At 55.2% G+C, this 25686-nt stretch overlaps 3 protein-coding genes across 12 annotated transcripts; 2 read left to right on the forward strand and 1 right to left on the reverse strand.

The window, feature by feature from the left end:
* Positions 1-2627: 2627 nt before the first annotated feature.
* PSMD8 (proteasome 26S subunit, non-ATPase 8) lies at positions 2628-9426 on the forward strand. Its single transcript, XM_027620127.1, has 7 exons — positions 2628-3005; positions 4024-4096; positions 4214-4316; positions 5603-5768; positions 6760-6860; positions 8038-8149; positions 8880-9426. The coding sequence occupies exons 1-7, from the start codon at positions 2643-2645 to the stop codon at positions 9015-9017; spliced, it is 1056 nt and encodes a 351-aa protein (XP_027475928.1). The 5' UTR covers positions 2628-2642; the 3' UTR covers positions 9018-9426.
* Positions 9427-9944: 518 nt separating this feature from the next.
* On the reverse strand, positions 9945-13978 carry GGN (gametogenetin). Of its 6 annotated transcripts, none has more exons than XM_027618229.2 (4): positions 13779-13978; positions 13128-13210; positions 11049-12977; positions 9945-10144 (listed from the first exon to the last, which is right to left on the reverse strand). In XM_027618229.2, exons 2-4 carry the CDS (start codon positions 13157-13159, stop codon positions 10027-10029), a joined length of 2079 nt encoding a protein of 692 aa, XP_027474030.2. In that variant the 5' UTR covers positions 13160-13210; positions 13779-13978; the 3' UTR covers positions 9945-10026. The 6 variants fall into 6 exon arrangements, with proteins under 6 accessions (XP_027474030.2, XP_027474031.2, XP_027474029.2 ...); XM_027618230.2 differs by lacking the exon at positions 13779-13978 and adding an exon at positions 13588-13772 and having other exon boundaries at positions 13128-13207; XM_027618228.2 differs by lacking the exon at positions 13779-13978 and adding an exon at positions 13588-13772.
* A 21-nt stretch (positions 13979-13999) lies between these two features.
* Positions 14000-24861, forward strand: SPRED3 (sprouty related EVH1 domain containing 3). 5 transcript variants are annotated; one of them, XM_027618238.2, is made up of 6 exons: positions 14000-14859; positions 16374-16554; positions 17651-17819; positions 17918-17994; positions 20457-20600; positions 21359-24861. In XM_027618238.2, exons 2-6 carry the CDS (start codon positions 16378-16380, stop codon positions 22022-22024), a joined length of 1233 nt encoding a protein of 410 aa, XP_027474039.1. In that variant the 5' UTR covers positions 14000-14859; positions 16374-16377; the 3' UTR covers positions 22025-24861. The 5 variants fall into 5 exon arrangements, with proteins under 5 accessions (XP_027474039.1, XP_027474037.1, XP_027474040.1 ...); XM_027618236.2 differs by having other exon boundaries at positions 14000-14855; XM_027618239.2 differs by having other exon boundaries at positions 14000-14855; positions 16374-16461.
* Positions 24862-25686: the final 825 nt, after the last annotated feature.

Consider the following 25686-nt stretch of genomic DNA (forward strand, 5'->3'; position numbering starts at 1 on the left):
GGGAAGCCTGCTTCTCCTTCTCCCTCTGCCACTCCCCCTGCTTGTGCTGTCTCTCTCTCTCTCTGTGTGTGTGTCAAATAAATAAATAAAATCTTTAAAAAAAAGAAAAAAAACAGATGAAAATCTTGACCTTTGATTTGGCAATGATTTCTTAAGTATGATACTAAAAGTCCACGCAACAAAAGAAAAAGCAGACAAATTGAACCTCATCAAAATTAAAAACTTTTCTTTTTAAAATTTTTTATTGTTATGTTAATCACCATACATTACATCATTAGTTCTCGATGTAGGGTTCCATGATTCATTGTTTGTGCATAACACCCAGTGCTCCACGCAGAATATGCCCTCTTTAATACCCATCACCAGACTAACCCATCCCCCCACCCTCCAAAATTAAAAACTTTTCTGAATCAAAGAGAGTGAAAAGACAACCCATAGAAGGGGAGAAAATATTTGTAAATTGTATGTCTGATAAAGACTAATATCTAGGGGCACCTGGGTGGCTCAGTCGTTAGGCATCTGCCTTTGGCTCAGGTCATGATCCCAGGGTCCTGGGATCGAGCCCCGCATCGGGCTCCCTGCTCCGTGGGAAGCCTGCTTCTCCCTCTCCCACTCCCCCTGCTGTGTTCCCTCTCTCGCTGTGTGTTCCTCTGTCAAATAAATAAAATCTTAAAAAAAAAAAAGACATATCTAGAGGGATGCCCAGGTGGTTCAGCTGGTTAAGCTTCTCTTGATTTCAGCTCAGGTCATGATCTCAGGGTTGTGAGATCGAGCTCAGTGTCTGGCTCCATGCTCAGAACAGAGTCTGCTTGAGATTCTCTCTCCCTCTCCCTCTGCCCCTTCCGCTCATGATCTCTTTCTCTCTCAAATAAATAAATATTTTTTAAAAACACTAATATCTAGAATAAAAAGAACTTCTACAACTCAACAACAAAAATACCACAAACAACCCATTTTAAAAATGAGCAGAAGACTTGAATGGACGTTTCTCTGAAGATATATAAATGGCCAATAGGCACATGAAAAGATATCCAACATCATTAGTTATCAAGGAAATGCATATCAAAACCATAGTGAGAGTTGGGGTACCTGGCTGGCTCAGTGGGTACTCTACCCACAGAGTACTCTACCCACATGTGACTCTTGATTTCGGGGTCACAAGTTCAAGCCCCATGTTGGGTGTGGAGCCTACTTAAAAATAAAATCTTAAGGGGCACCTGGGTGGCACAGTCAGTTGAGTGTATGACTCTTGGTTTTGGCTCAGGTCATGATCTCAGGGTCATGGGATGGAGCCCCCAGTAGGGCTCTGCACTCAGGGTGGTGTCTGCTTGACACTTTCTGTCCTCTCCCTCTGCCCCTCTCTCACCTCTCTGTCTCTCTCTCTAAAATAAATAAATAAATAAATATTAAAAAAAAACCATAGTGATATATCTCATCATACCTATTAGGATGTCTATGTTAATTTAAATAACAACAGATAGAACAAGTGTTGGCAACGATGTGGAGAAATTGGAACACATTATGTTGCTAGTTGGAAAGTAAAATGGTTCAGCTGCGGTGGAAAATAGTTTGCTGGTTCCTCAAAAAGTTAAACATAGAATTACCATATCCAGCATTTCCATTGCTAGGTTTATTACCCAAAAGAATTGAAAACATGTTCTCAAACATGTTTCGTTTTTTTTTTTCTAGATTTTATTTATTTATTTGAGAGACACAGTGAGAGAGGGAATACCAGCAGGCAGTGGGAGAGGGAGAAGCAGGCCTCCTGCGGAACAGGGAGCCCGATGTGGGGCTCAATGTGGGGCTCAATCCCAGGATCCCGGGGTCATGACCCCAGCCAAAGGCAGACGCTTGACGACTGAGCCACCCAGGCGCCCCAAACATGTTTGCTTTTTAAAAAATATGTGTAGCACGATTCAGTTTTTGTTTTAAAACTTTTAAAAATAACACTATTAACTAACTGGAATTGAAATAAAAACTTAAAAAAAACTTTTTAAAGACACAGGTGATTTTACATATCCATTCATTCACTCATTCAACAAATATTCATTGACTGTGTACCACATGCTGGGAATACATAAAGAACACCGATAAATATCCCTGCTTTTGTGGAGCTGACATTCTACAGAAGACAGAAGAGTTGGGTTTGAGAAAAGAGGAGATGTTGAATAGGCAGGTGTGATATATACGGAGGAATCAGGAGTGGGGATAAAACAATGGGAATCCTCCGCGTATATATGGTATTTAAGGCATAAGACTGGATGATTTTTGTAAAGTTTGTGCATATTTTTATAAGCTTGGAGAAAATGTAGAGGATGCACTGACAGACTAGAGAGAAAGACCTCGGTTCAAATCTCAGCGGTTAGTCTCTGGGAAGGTTACGCAGCCTTTCAAAGGCTGTTTATAAAATGGAAATAATGGCACAGCTCCACTACCGCCCCCTCTTGGCTTAAAGAAGCGTCTGTGAAGGTGGAACCTCGAAGACAGAAATGTAGCGTCACGAACGCGGGAGCTGAAGCCATGGCAGCCATATTGGTTACGGGAGGCGGGGAAGCGTTGCGATCGCTGCCATTTTCAGTTGGGGCAGGAGGGGACTTCCGGTCACCATCTTGAATGACAGCAGAGGCGGAGCTCTGACTGACATGTTCATTAAGGGCCGGACTCCAAGGGCACCTCCCCGAGAGCGGCTGAACGCGAACCGCGGCGGGCGGAGGTCGGCAGCCGTAGCCGCGCCCCCGGCGTTGGGCTCCACCTCCCGGCCCCACTTCCGCCGGGTGAGCGCCTGTAGGCGACGCTGCCGTAAATCGGGCCGGAGGTTTGCCGCATCACGGAAGATGGCGGCCACGGCGGTGAACGGGGCGCCGGGCACTTCGAACTCGGGCCCTGCGGCGGCCTCGGGTGCAGTCCTGCAGGTCGCAGCCGGCATGTACGAGCAACTTAAGGGCGAATGGAACCGTAAAAGCCCCAATCTTAGCAAGTGCGGTGAAGAGCTGGGCCGTCTCAAGGTAGGGTTCGGCGGGGGCCGCTATGAGGGGTCTGGACCTAGCCGAGTTCCCCGCCACGGGCGACACCAGGACGGGTTGGGGTATCCAGTAGGGTGAAGGATTCGGAACTGCCAAAATGCGAGCTTAGAGGGGTGAAGAAGAGGTTTGGAACGGATCAAACACGGCCCCACATTGGGGGTGGGGGAGGCAATGATGGAAATGTTCAGGCACAACTAAGTGAGGGGTTCAAGTTTTGGTATTCGGAGGCCTAGCTGGCTGGAGCGGCAGGATGGCAGTATTGGAGTTTTTCTGATGGTGGGTTCTTGACGAGAGCAAGGGGGAATGAGGACTGGACAGGATGATGAAAGAAGGCTGAGACGAAGGGTTGTGTGGTTAGACCAGACCCAAGTAAGGGTCTGAGAGATCTGGGACTTAGGGACGCATCTGGGGAGAGGTAGGGCAGCTGAGTTTTGAGGACAGGACTGAATCTAGAAAAAATGTTCTTATAGGAGAGGACCAGAATGGTGCTCAGGGTGCTTCAGACCGAGCGTGTTTGGGAAAGAGTACAAGTATCGTGGGCTGAGCTAAGTCTCTGAATGGGGCGTGTCTGATAAGTGATGTGTGGGCTAGACGATGGGGGATGTTAGCTCCCTTCCCTCCCAGGTGTGGATTTGGGGGTGGATGGGAGGTATAGCTGGGCCCAACCCAATGGATTGTGGAAAAGGTCTGCCAAGAACTGAAGGTGCTAGCATCCCCCCATCCCCTTGATTCCCTTGAGTCAGGCATGGGGGGTGTTTCCTGTTTCCCCAGTGGGGCTGTTAATTGTAACATGAGGTCATCCTAAATGGGCACTCAGTGTGCCCAGGCCCTATTCTGAGTGCTTTCTGAGGATTGACTCCTTTAAAACTCATAACAGCCTTGAGTCAGGGATGATGATTAGTTCTGTTTCCTAGGTGAGAAAACTAAGGCTTAGCAAAAGTAAGTAACCTGTACTTGAGGTCCCATCTTTCTTTCCTTCCTTCTCTGCTCTCCTTGTCAGCTGGTTCTGCTGGAGCTCAACTTCTTGCCAACCACAGGGACCAAACTGACCAAACAGCAGCTCATTCTGGCCCGTGAGTGTCTTTGGGGCAGGTGGGAGTGATGGGCTGAGGGTGATTGGAGGAATGGCAGGAGTGGTGGTCAGGAGAGGGACTCAGGCACCTCCTGAGAACCTGCCCTGTCACCCACAGGTGACATTCTGGAGATTGGGGCCCAGTGGAGCATCCTGCGCAAGGACATCCCCTCCTTCGAGCGCTACATGGCCCAGCTCAAATGCTACTACTTCGATTACAAGTGAGGATGGGTTCTGCCCCTGATTGGGTGGGGGCAGGCGGTTATATGGTTGCCTTTTTTTTTTTTTTTTTAATCACTGGTTCTCCAGCCGCTCAGGTCATCTTCATTCACCTGGAAACTCCTTGTTTGTCTAGCTCTGTCCCCAGAGCTTCGGGGTGGGGGTGCTGTTGCCCTGGAGGTCCTTATCCTGGGATTGTACTGGATTCATTCCCCATGGCAGCCAGTAGAATCTTTGTGACACTAAAATTTGACCCAATGTCAATACCCTGATTGGAACCTGTCATGACTCTCCATAGCTCTCAGGCTCTAGACCAGACTTTCCTGCAGCCTCCAATGCTGTATCAGCCATGACCCCTCTGACTCTGCCTCCCCTATCCCAGCCCAGTCTCTCCCACTGAACTCCTAAAGTCAGAGGCGTCTTGGTCACGGCTGCATTCCAGTACTGCCTAGCATGAGGCTGGGCCCAGAGCAGGGATTCACTGAATATGTGTTGAATATAAAACTTAATGTTTTTTAACTCAGTAGTGCCTGCATGGATTAATGATTAAGAATTTGACATCAGAAGTCAGACAAACCTGAGTTTTTGTTTTTGTTTTTTTAAAGATTTTTTAATTTATTTTTTGACAGAGAGAGATAGCGAGAGAGGGAACACAAGCAGGGGGAGTGAGAGAGGGAGAAGCAGGCTCCCCGCGGAGCAGGGAGCCCGATGCGGGGCTCGATCCCAGGACCCTGGGACCATGACCTGAGCCGAAGGCAGACACCCAATGACTGAGCCACCCAGGCGCCCCCAAACCTGAGTGTGAAACTAATTTTGCCACTTCCTGATTATGTGGTCTTGGGCAAATGACTTCACCTCCCTATGCCTCAGTTTCCCTCTTAAAGTAAGGGTGATAACTCTTAATATCATAATCATAGCTAACGCAGAATATTTATTTGAGTCAGGTACTGTTCCGATCACTGTACCTGGGTTAAGTCATTTAATTCACTTAACCCTTATTCACTTGACCTACCTTCTATGAGATGGACGCTGTGGTAGTACTCATTTTACATCTGGGGAAACTGAGGCTGAGTCCCTTTACTGAAGTGAGGTCACCTGCTTGGACCCATATGACTTGTGACTTCTTCATACCTCTCTGGGCTTCAGTTTCATTTAAAACCCAAGACCCGATACTTCTGCAAGGAGACAGCACAGGGCAGTCATCAGGGAGTGGGGAGTGGAGCCTGGAGTGGGGGGCTCGTAGGTACTTAAGCCCTCCTTATGTTGGTTCTCCCACCCTGGTCCACAGGGAGCAGCTCCCCGAGTCAGCCTACATGCACCAGCTCTTGGGCCTCAACCTCCTCTTCCTGCTCTCTCAGAACCGGGTGGCTGAGTTCCACACAGAGTTGGAGCGGCTGCCTGCCAAAGACATCCAGACCAATGTATACATCAAGCATCCTGTGTCCCTGGAGCAAGTGAGGCTGGGGAAGGGGGTGGGGGGATCTGAAGGGGGTGGTGCAGGTACAGACATTAGGGAAGATTTCCTGGAGGAGTGGGCAGGAGTCACCTTTTAGCCCAGGCACTCATTTGCTCATTTGTCCAACAGCTGTTGAGCCCCAGCCATGTGCCATGTGGTTGGTTTTCAGACTGTACTGCAAACAAAACAGATTAAAATCCAGGATCTGGTGGGCATGACATTCAGATGAGGAAGTAGACAGTAAACTAAAAGATTAATCTGTGTGGTTTGTGGTCTGTCAGAAGTTAAGTACTATGGAGTAAAACAAAGGTAAGGAGGGTAGAGAGTCGGGGCAGGGGTGAATTTTTTTGTAGGGTGGTCAGGGAAGGCCTTGCTGAAAAGGTGAGATTTGAGGAAGATTGGAAAGAGGTGATGAACCCAACCATGTGGACATCTGGGGGGAAGTGAACTGAGGAGAGGGAGCCGCCAGTCCAAGGTCCCAAGGCAGAAACATGCCTGGGGTGGCTGAGGGTAAGTAAAGACGACAGTATTTCTAGAACAAGGTGAGCATGGTCAGGGAAGAACTTTAGTACTGAAGGTTAGGAAGTAGTTCCTAGAGCTGACGTCTCCTGGGAGGATTTTGCTGTGATGAGAAGATGGGAGAGAGCAGTTACGGCCAGCAGCAAAACTCAAGCAAGGGAGTAGAGGCGTGAGCCCGGGGTGGATCCGGCTCTGTCTCCCTCCTGTCTCCCTCTAGATAAGATAATTAGCTATCAGCCCAGAGCAGTTTGGAGAAAGAATGTGCATGAGTGCGTGTATGTGTACACACCAGGGAGGGCTTCCTGGAAGAGAAGGTGCTCAGTCGGCCTGGGGAATGCGTGACTGTACACTAAGGGTGTTCTAGCAGAGGGGATTATGGAGGCACTGGGAACGTGGTGAGGCCTCAGCTGATAGGCCCCTGTGCTACCTGCTCCCCACCCTCTTTTCCTCCCCACCCCTGGCCTCTGCAGTACCTGATGGAGGGCAGCTATAACAAGGTGTTCCTGGCCAAAGGCAACATCCCTGCTGAGAGCTATACCTTCTTCATTGACATCCTGCTTGACACTATCAGGTGTGTGTGGGGGGGGATGGGCAGGGTCCTGTGGGGTTCAGAAAGAGCTTGGACTCTGGAGTCAGACAGCCCTGAGTTGAATCGCATTCTGGCCACTTGAGGTCTGGAGAGGTTGGGCACATCAGTTCTCCTTTTCTATGAACTGGAACTTGTCATGAGATTGTGGAAAACAGGCCACATCTCACTGTGGGCTGCTTATCTGTGTGCGCATACGATCCGGGCTTGGGCTTGGCACCCAGACAGCGCTCAGGAGGCAAGACCCAAGTTGCCTGGCTTAGGAGTGCTCCAGTCCATGAGGCATGTGACCTCACCTCAGGTCTCCTAAACTGTGGAACTCTGTTTCCTCTTCCTTAGAATGGGGCCATTAAGTCCCGCTCAGGGGTTGCTCCATGCACTAGTGACATGACATGGGCAGGTGGGCATGACATTTACACATCCCTTGAAGAATAAAAGGGTCCAGGTGGTGGCAGAGCCAGTTCATGGAGGCAAAGTACCAGACTGAGATGGGTTTCCATTTCTTGGATGGCAAAGCCAAGCTCAGAGTTGTGGTGGAAGTGAAGAGAGGTAGCTTAGTGAGTTTAGGTTATTTTTAAATGAGAAATATTTGGCTATCTAAAATGAACAGGGAATAATATCTAACGAGTGTCTGTATACCTGCCACTTGGTCTAAGAGATAAAATACATCAGAAATGGGTGCACACTCTCTGTCACTAACTTTTCCCTGGAGCTAACTCCTTCATTTTCAGTGACTTGATCCTTTGATGTTTTTCTACTTCATTATTGATCTCGATGCCTCTTAACGGGTGGCAAGGAACCCTCCCAAGATCAGATCTAGAAATGGGGCATAGCATCCTTGTGTGTGGGGGGAGGGGGGGGGTCTGTAAAGAGATTCCCTCGTGTGAATCCTAGGCTGGGTTTCAGACAGCCTGAAGTCCTCATGGCTGGGAGTGGGATTCAGAGTTTGAGCCCAGGAGTCTCAGAGATCTGGACCCTGCTGTTGCCCTGGCTTTGCAACTCTGGTCAAGCTCCTCCCCCTCTCCAAGCCTGGATGAAACAGGGCAGGAAGCATGTTCCAGCCGTCAGTGCTGAACTGTCAGAGCTCACACGTGTCAGGCCTGGGAGGACAAGGCCTGAAGAGTTGTCTGTGCTCAGTAATGAGAGCCTTGTCTTTCCTCAGGGATGAGATTGCTGGGTGCATCGAGAAGGCCTATGAGAAAATCCTTTTCACTGAGGCCACCCGGATCCTCTTCTTCAACACACCCAAAAAGATGACCGACTACGCCAAGAAGGTGGCTGGGGCGCAGGGCGAGGGGCTGTGGGGCCAGGGGTGCACTCATAGTAGGATTTTCTGGAGGGACTCTGGAGCAAAACTGCACATGTTTAAATCCAGGTGTGTGACCACAGGCAGGTTGCTGAACTTCTCTGAGCTTCAGTTTCCCGATCTGTAGAATGGGGCTAGAATTTAACATGTGGGATGAGCTCAGCTTAGCATGAGCACCTGGCAGGAGGTGGAGATGGACACTGACGCTCAGTACCTGTTGAGCTCTTGTCCCTAACAGGATTCCTTAGAGTTTTTCTTCGCGAGCCTTTGCCTCATTTGGCCTGGGCTGTTTATGCAGGAGTAGTGCCCTTGGAGACATTGGGGCATGGGGTGTAGGGACCCCGGTAACCAAGGAGGGTCAAGACCAGACTGGAAGAGGTGAAATTGAACTTGAGCTATGGTGACAGCTGATATTTAGTGATCATTTACTTGGCCAAACACTTCTCAGCACTTTAGAGGTGTTGATTCACTGAATCCTCATAGCAGACCCAGAGAGATGTGCGATAAGAGTCCCTGTCTCAAACACGGAGAAACGGGGGCACAGAGAGGTGAAGTTACTGGTCTAGAGTTGTGTGGGTAGAGTAGGGGTGGCGAGGAACAGGAGCCAGGGCCCACATAGGCACGTGCTGGCTCTGTGGGGTGGTGGGGGGTAGCCTGTGCGATCACCCCACCCATCTGTCACCCTTCCCTTCCTGCAGCGAGGGTGGGTTCTGGGCCTCAACAACTACTACAGCTTTGCCAGCCAGCAGCAGAAGCCAGAAGATACCACCATCCCCTCCACGGAACTGGCCAAGCAGGTCATCGAGTATGCCCGGCAGCTGGAGATGATCGTCTGAGCCTGCCCGGTGCCGGGCTGGGGCCGGGCTTGCCGTATTTAAAGCAGTGGCAGGGCAGGGCTTCCTCCAATAAAGGTGGATTGACATTCTCTCTTCTAGGCCCTTGTCTCCCCGGGTGGAATGGTGGGGAGACAAGTTCCTTATCTCGGGAGAACTTAGAAGTCTGGGGGCCCTTTGGGAGCTGAGATAACCCTCTGTTGGGTCAGCCTCTGTCCAGCGGCCATGGCTGAAGCTGTCCAATGGCAGCGCATCATAGGGGCCCAGTGGCAGGGGAGCCCAGGTTCCAGGTAGAGGGCTTGCAGCCAGCTGTGGACCCACAGGAATGCCAGGCCAAGGCACGAGTTTTTCAGCGAAGGGGGTGACGCGTCACAATTTTTAAAATGTTTGCAATTAAACCAGTTTGTTCAATGACGTGCGAAATGGAACCTGTCTGTGGGCTACCAGTTTGAGACCTCTGTGGAACAATAGGTGTGGGCGCTGGCATGGGCTTGCCCTGGTTCCCATCCTTCCTGAGCCAGTGCTGTAACTTAGGACCTTCTGAACCACCCCCAGCCTGTGTTTCCTGCCTTGAAGTTCTCGAGAAGGTATTTAAGGCAGAGTCCAAATCTGGCTGAGCCATCTGTGGGATGTGGGATTTTCAACAAAGTCCCAGAGTCCGTTTCCACATCTGTATAAAGGGAGTGAGAACTCCTGCTTTCCAAAGGGATTTGTGCTGAACATCTCAGCTTGCAATCAGACTGGCTCAGAAATGGGGTTGATGGTATCAAGGGTAATGAGACTGTCTCAGCCCCGGGCCCATCAGTCCCGGTGCTGGATGCCTGGAACCTCCGTCACTGCTGTTCTGGGTCCAGTCTCCTTAACTGTTTCTAAGATGTGCTTTCATGGAGGCCTCTGCCCTAGCCCATTCCATCCCTTCAACCCTAAGCAAGTGACTGACAGGTAGCTAGACATCTGGATGGTTATTTTATTGTCAAGGAGTGGGAGGCAGAGGGCACTGAGCAGACTGCACTCAGTTGGAATGGGTGGCCTGCAAGTCGTAGTGCTCCAGCCCGGCCACCAGCGAGCCAGCCAGCTTGATGGTGGCAACCCAGGGTGGCTCACTCAGGTGGTTGGTGGGCGTGCTCAGCCTAGAGGGAGGGTAGAATCAGCAGGACATGGTCAGGTGGCCAAGCCCTTTCCCCTTCTAGGTTTCACTTTGCGCATCTCTATGAGGGGCCATGTATGAGTATCACAAAGGCAGTCTAGGGCAGGGCTGTATTCACTTAAATTTAGGAAAGGGGGCTAAGGGTTGGTGATAGTGTCTGTGTCCTGTACTCCCCTCTCCCCCACCTGGCCCATCCCTGCTGAACCCCCAAGGAGTCCAGAGCAGAGGGTCTCTCAGTGATTCAGAATCTTTGGGAGCCAAGGTCCTATAAACCCTGGTGACCAGATTTGTGTGTGTGTGTGTGTGTGTGTGTAGGGGGAGGGTGTAACTGAAAGGTATCTCCTCTGGGTCTGAGGACTCAGGTATATACTCTGCAGTACAGGGACTGGGACATCAGTGTCTTCTGGCTGCCAAAGTCTTGGGACCCAGAGTCAGGAGAAGTTGCCAAAGGCTGGGAGGGGTCAGGAACTTCTTTGGAGGTATGCATTCATCTCCGCTCCTGTCCCTGAAAAGCTTGAGACATGGTCCTTCTTGGTGCCCTTGGATAGGGTTAAGGCTGTGAATAGGGTCAGTCCCACTGGCACCAGCTTTCCTCCCTGATGACTCCAGAAAGTCACAGGGCCAACAGTCAGCTTGGAGATCTGTATACCAAGAGGCTGGACCAAAGTGTTCCCTGTCCCTGGTCAGGGGTCAGTATGGTGTCAAGTTTTCTCTTAGTCCTGAAGGATTGGAGCTCAGCTGGGTTTGAGATACAGCCAAGGAAGGAGTCAGGGGTCAGCTGGGGTCAGGACTCCAAAGGGCTGAATGGGACTCTATCCAGGAAGGTCGGGTTCAGGACTTCAAGGGGTATACCCTCCCCTCCCCACTCCCTGACGACCTTCCCTCACCAGGCAGACACGTTGCGTGGTAGACGGCGATGACGCGGCTGGTGGCGGCAGTAACACTTGCAGGGACAAGAGTTAAGCACCTGGAAGGGCGGCCAGTGGCGTGTGGTGCCCGTGTTAGCCATTCCCGCTGGAGGCGTCCCGCCGCCACCACCCGCTCCACCACCACTGTCCGTCACGGTAGCTGCAGTACGTTCACGAGGACCATCTCCGGGTGCGCCATCCTCACGGAACGCGCCTCGGGCTGCGCGGGGACCCTTGCTCCTGCGCGTGCGGGCCTTGATGGGCGCGGGCGCAGGCAGCGTTGGCTCCGCTATGGTGGGAGCCGGGGCCGGGGCCGGGGCCGGGGCCGGGGTCGGGGCCGGGGCCGGGGCCGGGGCCGGGGCCGGGGCCTGGTCGGCAGCCAAGGCGAGGGGCAGAGTGGGAGCCGGGGCGGGAGCCAGAGGCGCCGCCTCCAAGTGGCCCGGGCGTGGGGTGGGAGGGCGGGCCACTGGCAGCGGCGTTAGCTGGAGCACGGGCGGCTGTGGTGTCGGCGGCGGCGCGGGAGGCGGCGTGGGTGGTGGCGTGGGCGGCGGCGGCGGTGGTGGCACCTCCTGTGGGCCTCCCGGCCCTGGGCTCACAGGCTCGCCATTGGTGGGCGCCGGGAAGATGAACATAGGCGGCGCCAGCAGGGCCGGTGCAGGCCTCCGGGGCCCGGGAGCTGGGTGCGTCTGCCCTGGCGGAGGCGGTGGGGAGCCCCAGGGCCCTGAGAGCGCGGCCGCCCGCCGTCGGGGCACCCCGACACCGCCGCCGGCTCCATTGAAACGGAAGTGGCGTTCGGGGCCGTCGGGAGGGCTCACCCAGTCAAATTTGGGCTTCGAGCCTGGAAAGGTGGTGTACGGTGGCGGCGGAAGGGTCCTGGCGTGGGACACAGGCGCCGAGGGGGGTCCAGAACACCCCTCGCGGTCTCCATCACCGCCTTCTGCTTCCTGAGTCCCCCGAGGGACCTCCCCCGAGGGTCGAGCGGCCCGAGGGGCCAGGGGCCCCTGCTTCAGGACCTCAGCGTAAGAGATGGAACCCGAGGCGGCAGCGAAGAGTTCTCCGCCTCCGCCGCCCCTGAGCGAGGCTTTGGCCGCTAAGGAACTCGAGGCTGCCGGAGGGGCCAAAGTGGGCCCCGACTTGAAGGTGACTTTACACAGCAGACTCAAGCCGGACTCGGAGACTGTAGGCCGGACCATTTCGCCCTCGCCCGCTTGGGGAGGCGCCCCTCTGCGGGCTCCAACGGCCGTCTGGCCCTCGCTGCCGTACCCGACCTGGCTTTCTGTGGGGGGTCTGGCGGGTGTGGCCAGAGCAGGAATGATTCTGTGGTCCGGGGGCTGCCGGTCGGAAGGTGGCGGTGGTGGCAGCTTCCGCGGCTCCAAGGGCGGCTGAGTAGGGGATGGGGCCCTCGGGATAGAGCTGGGGTCCTCTCCAGTTAGTTGCCGGGGCGGCGGCGGCAGCGGACGGAGGCTCGGAGGATCGCCCTGGCCGCGATGGCTCGCCTCCAGCAGACCGCGGATCCGGGGCACCGGAGTGCCTGTGGGTTTTCGCCACTTAGACGGCGCGGGCAGCAGGGTCCCCACGGGGGGCGGGGGTGGTGTGGAGACCGCGGCCGCAGCCGCCTCCTCTGAAAGGGGCGTCACTGGCGAGGGCAGTTGTAAGGTCAGGGGTAGGGGCGAGGTTGAGGCCTGGGGCTCCGGGGGTACCAGGATTCCCGGGGGCGCGGAGCTGCCAGGGAACCAGACGCCCAGCCCGCGAGCCAGGCGCATGGCTGGGGAGGAGGGGGTCACCTCGGGCTCCACCAGGGACGTCCGGCGGGAGTCAGAGGAGCGGTCCGAGGCTTGCTCTTTTCGGGAGCCCCCGCCCGCGGACGGCTCCGACTGCATGTTCCCCATTTCTGACGGAGGTCGGGGACTGTGGTCAGAAAAAGTTCCGCCAGTCAGTTTGCTAAAACTGTGGGGACTCCAAGAGGCTGGCTGTATTTGGTCCTACCGGTCCACCCCAGACCCGCCCCTGTGTTCCAAGATCCACCCAGGCACCAGTCGCTACCCGCATTCCTGTTACCTGACTCTCGAAGCTCGAGCGTTCTTCCCCATAGCCCCAATCAACTACCGTCATGCCTTCTTCCTCATGGCCCCATTCAGCTGCTGTTCAGACACTTAGGCTCCATTCTCTTAGTGTACTAAGGTTCTGTCCCTGTCCCCTCACCCTACCCCAACTTGTCCCTCAGGGCACATCCCTACACTTTGACCAGGTTCCCGGTCTCTAGGCTCCAAGACGCAGGTCTTGCCCGCTTTCCTGTCAGTCACTCAGGCCACATCACTCATGATGATTGTGCTCAGGAGCCTGTAAGGCCTGCAAGGAGTTCAAACCTCTCCCAGTCTTCTAACCTGGCTCCGGAGGCCCAGGCCCCGCCCCTGCTCTCTGGTCCCGCCCCCGATTGTCGGTATCGGGCCTCAGCACCCGCCCCAGGTCTGGCCCCGCCTCCGCGGTATTCTTGTCTTGCTAACCCCTTCGTCCTCACCTCTAACCCTCCGACCCCTGTCTCTGTGTCGATCATTTGAGTCTCGCCCTCTTCCCTGGCAGCGTCAGATCTTCAGGCCTCACTACTAAACTTTTCCGGCTCCTGGTCTACCAGCCGTCTTCAACACTCAGGTCTCACCCCTTTCTCCAACTCCGCCCTGGCCCCGCCTTCGCCCAGAGGTTCCCACTCACCGACTCCTCCAACCGACCAAAGTTCAGACCGCGGCCCCCTGGGCCCAGGGCAGGACGGGGAACGGCCGTAGCAGAAAATAACCGAAAAGAACGGGAATGAAGCGGGTGATGGCAAGTGGGCGAGACAGCGAGGGCGGAACCCGAGATCTAGGCCCCGCCCCCGGGCTCGAGGCCCCGCCCTCCGGTGAACCGGCTAAAGGCCGGCCCCTTACGAACCTGGATCTTCCTTTGAAATATTCCGACGTCTTCTTCCCCGCCCCCAGGCCTTGAAGTCCTAGGCCCCACCCCTTTAGAATATTATCCTTAGCTCCTCCCCTTTGTAAGTGCTCCGCCCCTCGTCCTTAGTCCCTCCCTCGAAGCTCCGCCCATTACGAACACTGCTACGTAGCTCCTCCCTTTCAGCTCTCTCATGGGCCCCGCCCATAAGACAATTTACTTCTAAACTCCACCCTTTTAAGACCCCACAACATCTCTTCTCAAGGCCCTCTCCTTCCTCGGGCCTGCCTAGAAGGCCCTTCCACCGTGGAGCCGCCCCTTCCATGACGCAAGCGCTTTTCCGCGCCCTCGGCTTCCTCACCGACTCTCCTTCCCAAGGCCCTCCGACCCCGCCCCCTTGCGAAGGCTCCCTTCTCGCCCCACCCCTTTTCGAACCCTATCAGGTACTCAGCTCCTCCCATTTAGAACCCAAAGCGAAGACCCTCACCTCTTTAGAACCCTGAGACCAGGCCATGTCCCGGACCCTTCCCCACATCCTCAGGGATCAATGGCGCGGATGGATGGGAAAGTGGGGGATCCTTTCTGGATCCTGAGAAAATGGGGGCTGGGGGGCTGTTCTCTGGAGCCAGTGACGGGCTCTAGGACCCAGCGGGCACGTACGCCCGCCTCGCGCTTACCCCTCCCCCAAGTCGCCCCCTCCCCCTCACCCATCTTCCAGGTTCCCCCTCCCTCCCCGGTCGCCCCGGCTCCCGGTGCCCGTCTCTAGCGCCGCCGGAGCCAGCGAGGGAGCCGGAGCGAACAGGAGGAGGAGGAGGAGGAGGCCAAGTCGCCGCCGCTCGGAGCCCGGCCGGAGCCTCCCAGGCAGGTGCCAAGGGGGGCGAGGGGGCGGGGGCTGACAGACCGCCTGTCCCGGTGAGGGGGCGGCCTGGACCGCGCTGCGCCTCCTGCCCACCGGGGCGCCCCCAAGACCGCGGCTGGAAGGACAAGGGGTTGGGGGCTCCTAAACTGCGCGGCAGCCATTTAGGGTACCAGTCTCCATTTGGGGGCCTGGACTTCTCCGAGGACGCCCCATTCATAAAATTCCGAACTGGACCCCCACCACTGAGGAACTCTGGGGACCACTCCCCCAGGGAAACAGATGTGTGGGGAGCATAGGGCATTCAGAAATCCCGGCGTCCCATCCCAGCTAGGCCCTGGGGGACCCCTGCCCTCTTTCTCTGCTTCACCTGTTGTCGGGGGAGGCGGGCGGACAAAGGAAGCAGTATCACGTGACTGCTCATTCACAAAATCCCATCCCATTGAGAAAAGGGGGCTGGGGGCGCTGCGACCGCCCCTTCCCCTCCCGAAGGGCCGGGGAAAACCGGCAGCCTGCAGGTGGGGGAAGGGGCTAGAGCTCGTTGCCTGGGTCCCTAAGGTTGAGACGCCAGGGTTCCCTGCGCTAGGTGGTAGTGAGGGGCTGGACGCTGATTCGGATTACTGGGCGGAGGGCTACGTCCCCTGAGCTGGGGGGCGGGGTAAGATGGTTCTGAAGGATGCTGGGGCGGGGAGGGGGAGGAGGAGGGATCAATTCTCCACCTCCCCTCAATGTCTCCCCCTTGCCTTCCTTCGGCTGGGACCTGAGGGAGCAGGCTTGGTTTTTGTGAATGAAATGCACTCTGGTTGTGTCTCGGTCGCCCGTTTCTGGCTTCTTCTGCCTCCATCTCCCTTTCGGCCTCTCTCTGGCCATTTCTGGTTCTCTCCCTGCTCCCTGCCCATCTCCCGTTGCTGGGTGACTCAGTGAGCTTTGCATCCGGTCTCATTCATAAATCCGGGAAGGTGGGGGGGGGGGGGGGAGAAGAGAGCCTGGGTTTCTCACCCAGCCAGTGGCCTGGGCGGCAGAGTGTGGAGGCAGTGTAGGGGGATCTGGAGCTGAGTTGATGGGCTCTAAGAAAATACATATGCGCAGGCACCCAGCTGTGAGGGGGAACGATGGGTGGGGCTGTGGGAATGTGCTGAGGGAAGAGAAGGAGACTGGGTTGATAGGGGAAGAGCCGGAGGGGGAAGGGAGGTGGAAAACCGAGGCTATGGGGGTCAGGATGGGGCCGATGGGGAAAGGGACAAAGGTGGGTATGGAGAGGAAAAGTAGATGTGGAGAAGCTAAGCCTGGGAGAAAAGAGACGGCATGAGGAAGAAAGAAGCCATGCTGGAAGAAGGTGGGCATGGGGCGGGGGGTGGGAAGAAGGCAGGGATGTCAGAGAAAGTGAAAATCGGTGCGTGAGGGTGCAGCGGATCCAGATGTGAGGGACGAAGAGGGGGGGATGAGGGTTGGGGGAACTCTGAATGGGAGAGCAGCCCTGCAGCCCACTGACTGTGTTGCCCCCGCCTCCCCACGCCCTCCAGGTACATGGTTCCGGTCCGAGCCGTGGTGATGGCCCGAGATGACTCCAGTGGGGGCTGGCTGCCTGTGGGGGGCGGGGGCCTCAGCCAGGTGAGCGTTTGTCGGGTCCGAGGGGCCAGGCCCGAGGGGGGGGCCCGCCAGGGGCACTACGTCATCCACGGGGAGCGCCTTCGGGACCAGAAAGTGAGCCACCCTGGGGCGTGGGGGCAGGGTGGGGACGCGGGGGAAGGAAGGGGATGGGGCTGGGAGTGCAGAGATGAGGTCAGGTCATCTCCCAGCCCAGAAGCAACCCCCGGGGCGTGGGATGTAGTTGGAACTGAGTATCTGTCTTTCGGAGAACAACTGGGAGTTTTGAGAATATGTGGGGTTTCGAGCACGTCCTGTCCACTGCCATTGCCCAATGGGCCATCACAGCAGCCTCCTCCCCATTCTTGCCCTGCTCCTGCTCCGTCCCCCAACCTCGGTCTGTTCCACAGGGGCCCTGCTAACACCTGACTCAGATCATGTCCTCCCCTCTGCTCAGAACTCTCCCGGGCCTCCATCTTGCTCAGAGATCCTTACCAGGAGGCCCCACACCACTGGCCGCTGTCTGCTCTAAGTATATGGAGGCATTTGGTGGGGGACCATCCGGATGTGTCAAATAGGGTTTACAATCCTATATGTGGGTTCAGCAGGAATATTCTGGGCTGCTTGGCATGATTTGGAAGGCCAACGGTTGAAGTTTCAGCTGGGGGTGTAGTAGAAAGACTTGGATTGTTTGAAAAGGCTTGGGGGATGGCTTGCATTTCAGAGCAGGGGTCAGAAGGAACAACGTAGGGGGATTTGAACTGGTGTGATTTGAATATGGTGATTTTGGGCAAGGATGTGAGGAAACGTCAGTTGGTGTTGGCCAGCATCGGAGGGGAAAGCTATGGGAGTTTGATAAGAATTTTGGGAGATTGTTGGGGCATCAGAAGGAGATGAACAGTAATATTTTGAGCTGCTCAGTAAAGTTTGGGGAGTATTATTGAGTCAGAAGGAGGGACGTGGGGTTATCAGAAGGGGGTATGAGGAAAATATAGGGATCAAGGGGCTTGAGGGAAATATTGGGGTATCAGAGGTGTGCTCAATAAAATTGGGAAGTGGTATTGAGGTGTTGATCAGGGTTCAGGGGTACACCTAGGATTGACAAATGAAGTTTGTGGGATGCTGAGGGATGCAGATAGGCAGAGGGTTGAGAGGAAGTCACAGGCATGGTTGGAAGGGGGTGTCTGACCTGCCCCCCCTCCTGCCCCCTCAGACCACCTTGGAGTGTACCCTGAGGCCAGGCTTGGTTTACAACAAAGTGAACCCCATCTTCCATCACTGGAGCCTGGGTGACTGCAAGTTTGGACTGACGTTCCAGAGTCCCGCAGAGGCTGATGAGTTCCAGAAGAGCCTGCTGGCTGCACTGGCTGCTCTGGGTCGAGGTAAGTGGCACAGGTGGTGGGCACTGGAGGATGGGGTGGGAGGACTGGGAGAAGCTGGGGCCCAGGGCATTCACTGTCTGCCTCTCTCCCTGCCCCAGGCTCGCTTACCCCCTCTTCCTCCTCCTCTTCCTCCTCCCCTTCCCAGGACACCGCAGAGACTCCCTGCCCTCTGACGGTGAGTCTCCAGGATGCCGCTCTGCTGGGAGGGCAGGGGTTTATTTCTATTCTCTAAACATTCTTGAGCATCTCTTGTGTATCAGGCAGCGTGCCACACGCTGGGGACACAAATTTGGGCCCAAACTATTAGTGTCAACTTAATGCCTGTTATCCTAATTTTCCTATTCTATTGTGAGTCACATATTCATTCAAGAGTATTTATTGAGCACCTGCAAATAAGTAGTGTTTTAGGCACTGGGGATACATCAGTGAACAAAAACAAAGTCCCTTTCCTCATGGAGCTTCTATTCTAGTGTGGAAAGGCAGAAAATTAAAAAAAAAAAAAAAAAGGATAAGCCATAGTTTTTTTTTTTAACATTTTATTTATTTATTTGAGAGAGAGAATGAGAGCCAGAGAGCACGAGAGGGAAGAGGGTCAGAGGGAGAAGCAGACTCCCCGCTGAGCAGGGAGCCCGATGTGGGACTCGATCCCGGGACTCCAGGACCATGACCTGAGCCGAAGGCAGTGGCTTAACCAACTGAGCCACCCAGGCACCCGATAAGCCATACTTTTTATAGTGAACAAATTAATGACAAATCCCATTCTTCTAGTTACTCAGGGTACCAACTTTGAAGTCATCCTTGACTTTTGTCGTTTTTTATGCTCCTCATCTAATCTGTCATCAAATATTGGCTTCATCTTCAAAATGATTAGCATCTGCCTCCAACCTGGTGCTGTCCAACCTCATCTGCCAACCGGAGCATCTCACCACCTTCTTATTGTCAACTGCCCCCCTCCTATTCCCTACTGTCTGGAAGTTCCCCACACACAGCCAGAGGGACCCTATCGACATTTAAGATTGTGGCCATCCCTCCACTCAGAACTCTTCCAGGGGTCCATCTCACTCAGGGTAAAGGACAAAGCATATAAGATCCCATACCATTTGGCCCCCTATTCTCCCTTTTGCTCACTCCGCTCCAGCCACACTAGCCTCCTCACTGTTACTCCAACATGGCAGGCACATTCCTGTCTCAGGGCCTTTGCACTAGCTGTTCCTTCTGTCTTGGAATACTCTTCTCCAAATTTCCACGTGGCTCATCCCCCTACTTCCTTCAGGGTTTTATACACATTTCGCTTTCTTTGTGAGGCCCTTCCTGAGTAAGCTGTTCAAAACTGTGATGTCCTGATGCTCCCTATCCTGTTCTGATTTTTTCCCATCTTCTAAGATATTTTCCTTATTTCCTTCCTATATAGACAGTTTTCTTTTTTTTTTTTTTAAGACTTTATTTGAGAGAGAGATAGCAAGAGAGAGCATGAGCAGGGGGGCAGGTAGGGAGAGGGAGAAGCAGGCTCCTCACAGAGCAGGGAGCCTGACTTGGGGCTCAATCCCAGGACTCCAGGACCATGACCTGAGCCAAAGGCAGCCACTTAACCGACTGAGCCACCCAGGCGCCCCAGTATAGACAGTTTTCTTATCTGTTAGTTTATTGCCTGTCTCCTGTGCTAGAATGCCAGCTCCAGGAGGGCAAAGGATCATTTGTTGCTTTCTTGCTGCATCTCCGAGACCTAAAACAGTGCCTGGTATACAGTAAGTGTTCAGTAAATATGTGTTGAATACATTTATTGAATGAATAAATGCACATGATGTCAGATGCGATTTGGCATTTGCTGGGAACAGTGGGAGTTGCTGAGACTTCGAAGAACAAAATTGGTTCCCTGGGCAGAAAAGTGGGAATTTATATGCAGGGTCGTGGGGGAGGTGGGTGGGGCTACAGAAATCACGCAGACAGGTCCCACGTATTTGGTGCTTTTTCAAGAAAGAAGCCGACTTCCCATGCTCCATCTTACGTTCTTGCAATGGACTTGCGTGAGCCTGGCACGCTGTGGGTGCTCAATGAATGTTTCCTGAAGATAGCAAATGGATGAAGTCAGAATGACCCCCCAGGTTACAGAAAAGAAACTGGGTCTGAGAAGTGACTTTTGGGTTTGTAAAGGACAGGTGGTTTGGAAGGAACACCTTCCCGGTGGGTGGAGCTGCCCCAGTCAAGGTGTGGGGGTGGGAATGAGTCAGGAAGGTGGCTGACTGGCCAAGGGAGAAGGGTTCTGAGAAGGGAGAAAGATATTTGGATGTTCAGTAGGTCAGCAAGCTGAGTGGATAAAGAAGAGGGGGTCCAATAATAAAAACAGTAACCATTTCTAGCTCTTCCTGTAACTTCAGGCATGTGTTATACCCTTTACAGTGGGTCCTAACCACATCCTTATGAATAGACACTATTATGATCCCCGTTTTACAGAGAAGGAAACTGAGGCTCAAAGAGATGAGCTCACTTGCCGGAGGTCACACGACCAGTCAGTGGCAGAGCCGGGGCTAGCACCCAGGCCTGTCTGGCTGCAGAGCCCTCGCTCGCCATGGGAGGGGGTCTATGTGAGGGCATCGGCTGTGCCGGGGGTCCGGCTCTGAGGCCGCCACTCTCCCCCAGTCCCATGTGGACAGCGAGTCCTCCTCCAGTCACAGCCGCCAGGAGACGCCTCCCACCGCCCCGGCGGCCACTATCATTACCGTGGAGTCAGCCTCTGGCTTCGGGCCGGCTTCGTCACCCCAGCGCCGCCGCTCCTCTGCTCAGGTGCGACCTCCCACCTCCCGCGGAAGTCTGGGGCTGGGGGGAGGGGTGGGAAGTGGGGTAGGGTGACGGGGTCCAGAAGGAGGTGGGAGCTGAGACCCCAGAAGGGCAAGAGACCACAGATTCTAAGGCGTAGTTGGCTTGAATTCGTGGCACTGATGGTGGGGAGGGTGCTTGGGGACGGAGGTTCCCTGGAGGGTCGGTAAGGGCTTTCCCCGTGCCTTGGAGATTTTGGAAAGTTCTGAGTTCTGAATTCAGAGGGGCATGGGGGACGACTTGGACAATTCTTCGAGTATATTAGGGAGTTTTTCGTACTTGTGGAAGGAGTTGTTTAGACTGCTTAATTCATTGGGAGGGGCATGGGCTCCAAGGGGGTTAACGCTCCTTGGGGACTGGATTTCTGCGTCCTGAAGGACTGGCTGGGGTCCCGAGTTCCCAGACCTGGAAGTGGAGGGGATTGGGTGCTGGGACTTCCTGGATCTTGAGAGAGGACAGGGCTGAGAGTCTGGATCACCGGGGGTCTAAGGTGTGGGCTTGGTGCCTGGATTCTTTGGTCTGTTCTTGGATTTGAGAGGATTGGGCTGGGGCCTTGGAAGTCTGAGTGCCGCAGCCAGGCACTCAGGATCCCAGGACAGCTTTCTAGGACGAATGAGGCCTGAAGGCTTGGTCTTTGGATTCTTGTTCTTGAGACTGGGATGGATTGTGGTGGAGCGTGGCGGATCACAGACCCTGCTAACCTGTTCTATCCCTTCGTTCCACAGAGCTACCCTCCGCTCCTACCATTCACGGGGATTCCGGAGGCCTCAGAGCCCCTGGCCGGGGCAGGGGGCCCGGGCTGGGGCGGCCGTGGCTATGAGGATTACCGGCGCGCCGGGCCGCCCGCGCCCCTCGCCCTGTCCACCTGCGTCGTGCGCTTCGCCAAGACCGGCGCGTTGAGGGGTGCAGCCCTGGGGCCCCCCGCCGCACTACCGGTCCCTCTCGCCGAGGCTGCGCCCCCAGCGCCCCCCGCTCGCCCACCCCCGGGCCCCGGCCCTGCCCCCGCGCCCGCCAAAGCCTCCCCCGAGGCGGAGGAGGCGGCGCGCTGCGTGCACTGCCGGGCTCTCTTCCGCCGCCGCGCGGACGGGCGCGGTGGTCGCTGCGCGGAAGCCCCGGACCCGGGTCGCCTGCTGGTGCGTCGGCTCAGTTGCCTGTGGTGCGCCGAGAGCTTGCTCTACCACTGCCTGTCGGACGCCGAGGGCGACTTCTCGGACCCGTGCGCCTGCGAGCCGGGCCACCCGCGCCCCGCGGCGCGCTGGGCCGCGCTGGCCGCGCTCTCCCTGGCCGTGCCCTGCCTCTGCTGCTATGCGCCCCTGCGTGCGTGCCACTGGGTCGCGGCGCGATGCGGCTGCGCCGGCTGCGGGGGTCGCCACGAGGAGGCGGCGCGGTGAGGACGGCCTGGTGGGTCCGGTAGCTGCACCGAGGACCCCAAATTGAGGGTCCAGGACCCTGGACTCCGTTCGGACCCCCACACCCAAACCTAGGCACACCCGGAACTTGGAGCTTGAGTTTGGATTGAGAGACCCCAGACCTGGAACCTGGACCCCAAATCTAGGACTGAGAGACCCCAGACCCAGCTTCATTGGGATGTCTGTCCAAGAGGTCCCAGGCATCCTGAGTTCTGGCGTCCCCATCCTGCCACCAACCCCCTCCCAGACCTAGACTGAGGAGACTCCAGGCATCCCCAAACTCTTCACCTCAGGCAGGCTGGGGAGCACATGTATCCCTGAGAGACGCAGGGTCCGAACCCTGACTCCCTGTTCAAATAACCAACCCAGACCCCATCATGCCTGACACCACGAACCCTCAGATTACAGTGAGTCAGGAGTTGCCAATACCTGACCCTGCCTGCATATAATTACTCCCAGATTTTGAGACCATAGAACCCAGATTCACCCCAAATGATCCTTGAATGCTCACCTAAAACTTGGGGCACGCATATCTGAGATACTCTTGTAGCCCCCAGGACCCTGGAGGCACCAAACCCTCTTAAGATGCCCTGAGTCCATAGGTATGCCCAAACAGATGTTCTCTGACCAAAATGACATGTGAGACCCATCTCCGAGTCTCCCCCTATCCTCCCCACCCAAGATCTAGATGTCAGACTCCAGGATGTTCTGGGAACCAAGGATCAAAGACCTCTGTAGACCCACTCACCACAAGCCAGTGTTCCCAGAGCTTTGGATCTCATATATAGGACTCTGAGGTGCCTAGTACTCCCAGATGTAGTACTGAAGACCACCAACACCTTAGGGCCCAAGGCACTGGTCTCAAGTCCTCAGATAACCCTCTTTCAAAATCCCTTAGACTTGGATTTCAAGCCCCAGAATGGCCTGGAATCTTTGGCTGCTTTGTACCCACAGATCCCCAATCCCCTCAAGGCTGGAAGCTCAGCTCCCAGATGTTGGGATGTTCATGGCAACCCAGACCTCTCACCCCTTGGCCCCCAGCTCCTGAATGACCCCGAGGTGCTTTGGGAGCACTGGTTCCAAGACCCCAAGGTGCCATTGGTCCCCCAAATTCAGGGCTTAAGCCTACACAACATTGGGATTGTCCCTGACTCAAGACCTTGGTCCCTCCGTACCAGAGACAACTGACGTGCTCCAGGACCAAAGCACCGTCAGATCTCAGATTTCTTTGGACCCAGACCTCTTAAGCCTGATATTCCCTGAGACCTGCTGCCCTTGAATTCTGCTGTCCATAAGTCCCTGAAACCCCAAGGTCCCAGACCTCTGATTTCAAGCCCCAAGGGCCCCAGCCCAAGCCCCCAGCATCTCACAGAACTACTCCTTTACTAGGGTAAAAAACAAAACCAAAAAACCCATCATCTTGAGCTCATGTTCCTGGATTCCAGGAGCACCCCAGAGCGCCCCACACCCATCTCTAGGACCTAGCATTGTCATAGATGATTGTGCAGGCTGTTCACTAAGCAAAGACACAAGTCGAGGTAGGGGTGTGGCTGGAATTCACACCACACTCTGCTGGCTGCACTGTGCACAGAGTCACTTTTTAGGCTAGCTACAGGTCTACACACACACACACACACACACACACACACACACACACACACACACTCTCTCTCTCTCTCTCTCTCTCTCTCTCTCTCTCTCTCTCTCTCTGCACTCTGTCCCAAGCCCAACCTTAAGCCCCAGCCCTCGTCCAAGTTTTTTATGTTTTGCCCTGTTAACTCCTTCCCCTTCATCTCAGAGTTGGGGGTTGCTTTGTAAAGTTTGAAAGCCGCTTTCATGGCCCTCTGTGATGCCACAGTCTCTTTTCCCTGAGTGGAACGGGACTTTTGGGGTACCTCAGGTCTGATGGCCTGAAGCAGAGGACTAAGGTCTTGGAGCAAGACAATCTCAATGCTATATGGGCTTGGGACCCGCACGTGGTCCCAAGCATCTGGAAATGTGCACTTACCTTTCTTCATTACCCAGACTTGGATGGCCTTGTAGGGGTTCAAGGGATAGGTCAAGGGGGTCAGAGGGCTAGATCCTTCTGTCACTTCCTTTAAATTATTAACTATTTATTACATCCGGAACCTGTGAGATTCCGCTCTCCCAACCAGACCCTGGGATGGGTGAGAGAAAAGGGGGATGTCCCTCCCATCCCCACTCTGCCCAGCTCTCGTCACTGTCAGACCCACCAGAGCTGAGGGCGGAGGGACCGGGGGGCTGGGGCGGCCTGGGTCCCCATCCCCCTCTCTGTGCCTCGGTCTCCTCCCTTCCGTGGTGGGCGGGGGGAAGCTCCATTCTTAACCTACCTCGTTTTGGGGAGGGGTGGGACGGGGACCAGAGTGCTGTAAGGTGCTGTGGGATCTGCGGATGAAGCAGTGGGAGCTGGGGAAGGTTCCCCCAGCCCCCACCTCCCAGCACCGCCTCTCCCAGGTCTCCCAGTCCTGCTCCCTGCTGATACCCACCTCTGATCCATGATTACTCTTCATCACCCCCAAATCAGGGGTGCATGGAGGGCTGACCCTGGGAGCCAGGAAGACCTCAGACCCTGGAGCCCCCAGGCCCAATTTCCCAGCTGCTTGCCCCTCAGATTGGATGCTTGGCCCCCAGACTTGGGGGAGGCACCCCGACATTTATCTTCCTGATCTTGATTCCAAGCCAGTCTGTGACCTCAATATTGTTATCGTCAGTGCAGGCTGCCGTGGCGGGGGAGGATGGGGGCCAAAGACCCAGCCTTGTCATTGGGGGAGGGGGCATGAGATATTCGCTCCAAGAAATGTCTGTGACAAAGTCTCAGCCTGTGTCCTTTATTTGCGTTGATGCACCCCATCCAGTCACCTTCCTGAACCACCAAACCAGTCTCCTACCCAATTTGTCCTTTCTCCTTCACACCCTTTAGTCCCAAGCAGACCCTCCAGCTGAGTTTTATACATTCAGTCACTCAAGTACACTCTCTAAACCCCCATCATATGCCAGGCCCTGTGCTCAGCACCGAGGATAACGTAGCGAACAGAGCAGACAAAATCCTTCCCCATGAGCAGCTTATGAACTTTACAACGAAGGAGACAATAAATGACATGTTAGAAATTATATGCCCTATAGAGAAAAGTAAAGTGGAGATGGGGGGATACAGTCATTTTCAGCCAGGGTCCTCAGGGAGGCCTCACTGAGGAGGCGGCATTTGAATAAAGCCTTGAAGGAGGTGAGAGAGTCCTGTGGAAGTCTGCAGGAAGAACATTCTAGGTAAAGGGGAACTGTCCATGCAAGTCCCCGAGGGAAGAGCATGTCTAGGTAAGTTTGAGGGACATCAAGGGAGTGAGTGTCTGGAGGGGAGGAAGCAGGGAGGAAGGTATTTGGGGGATGAGGGCAAAGAGATGACAAGGCAGATCTGTGGGTCCTTGAGAGCCATTGCATGGATTTTGCTGGTCACCCTGAGTGAGCTAGAGATACAGGAAGGCTCCAAGCACGGCCGCGCTGTGACCTGACTCAGGTGTTTACACGTTACCTCTGGCTGCCTGTAGGGAACAGACACTGGGGGTGGGTGGCTGGGTAGGGAGCAGGGAGGAGGCTGCGGTGATGGTCCAGGGGGAGACAAGAGTACA

This window comes from Zalophus californianus, chromosome 17, assembly GCF_009762305.2.
Source record: "Zalophus californianus isolate mZalCal1 chromosome 17, mZalCal1.pri.v2, whole genome shotgun sequence".
Classification (NCBI taxonomy): domain Eukaryota; kingdom Metazoa; phylum Chordata; class Mammalia; order Carnivora; family Otariidae; genus Zalophus; species Zalophus californianus.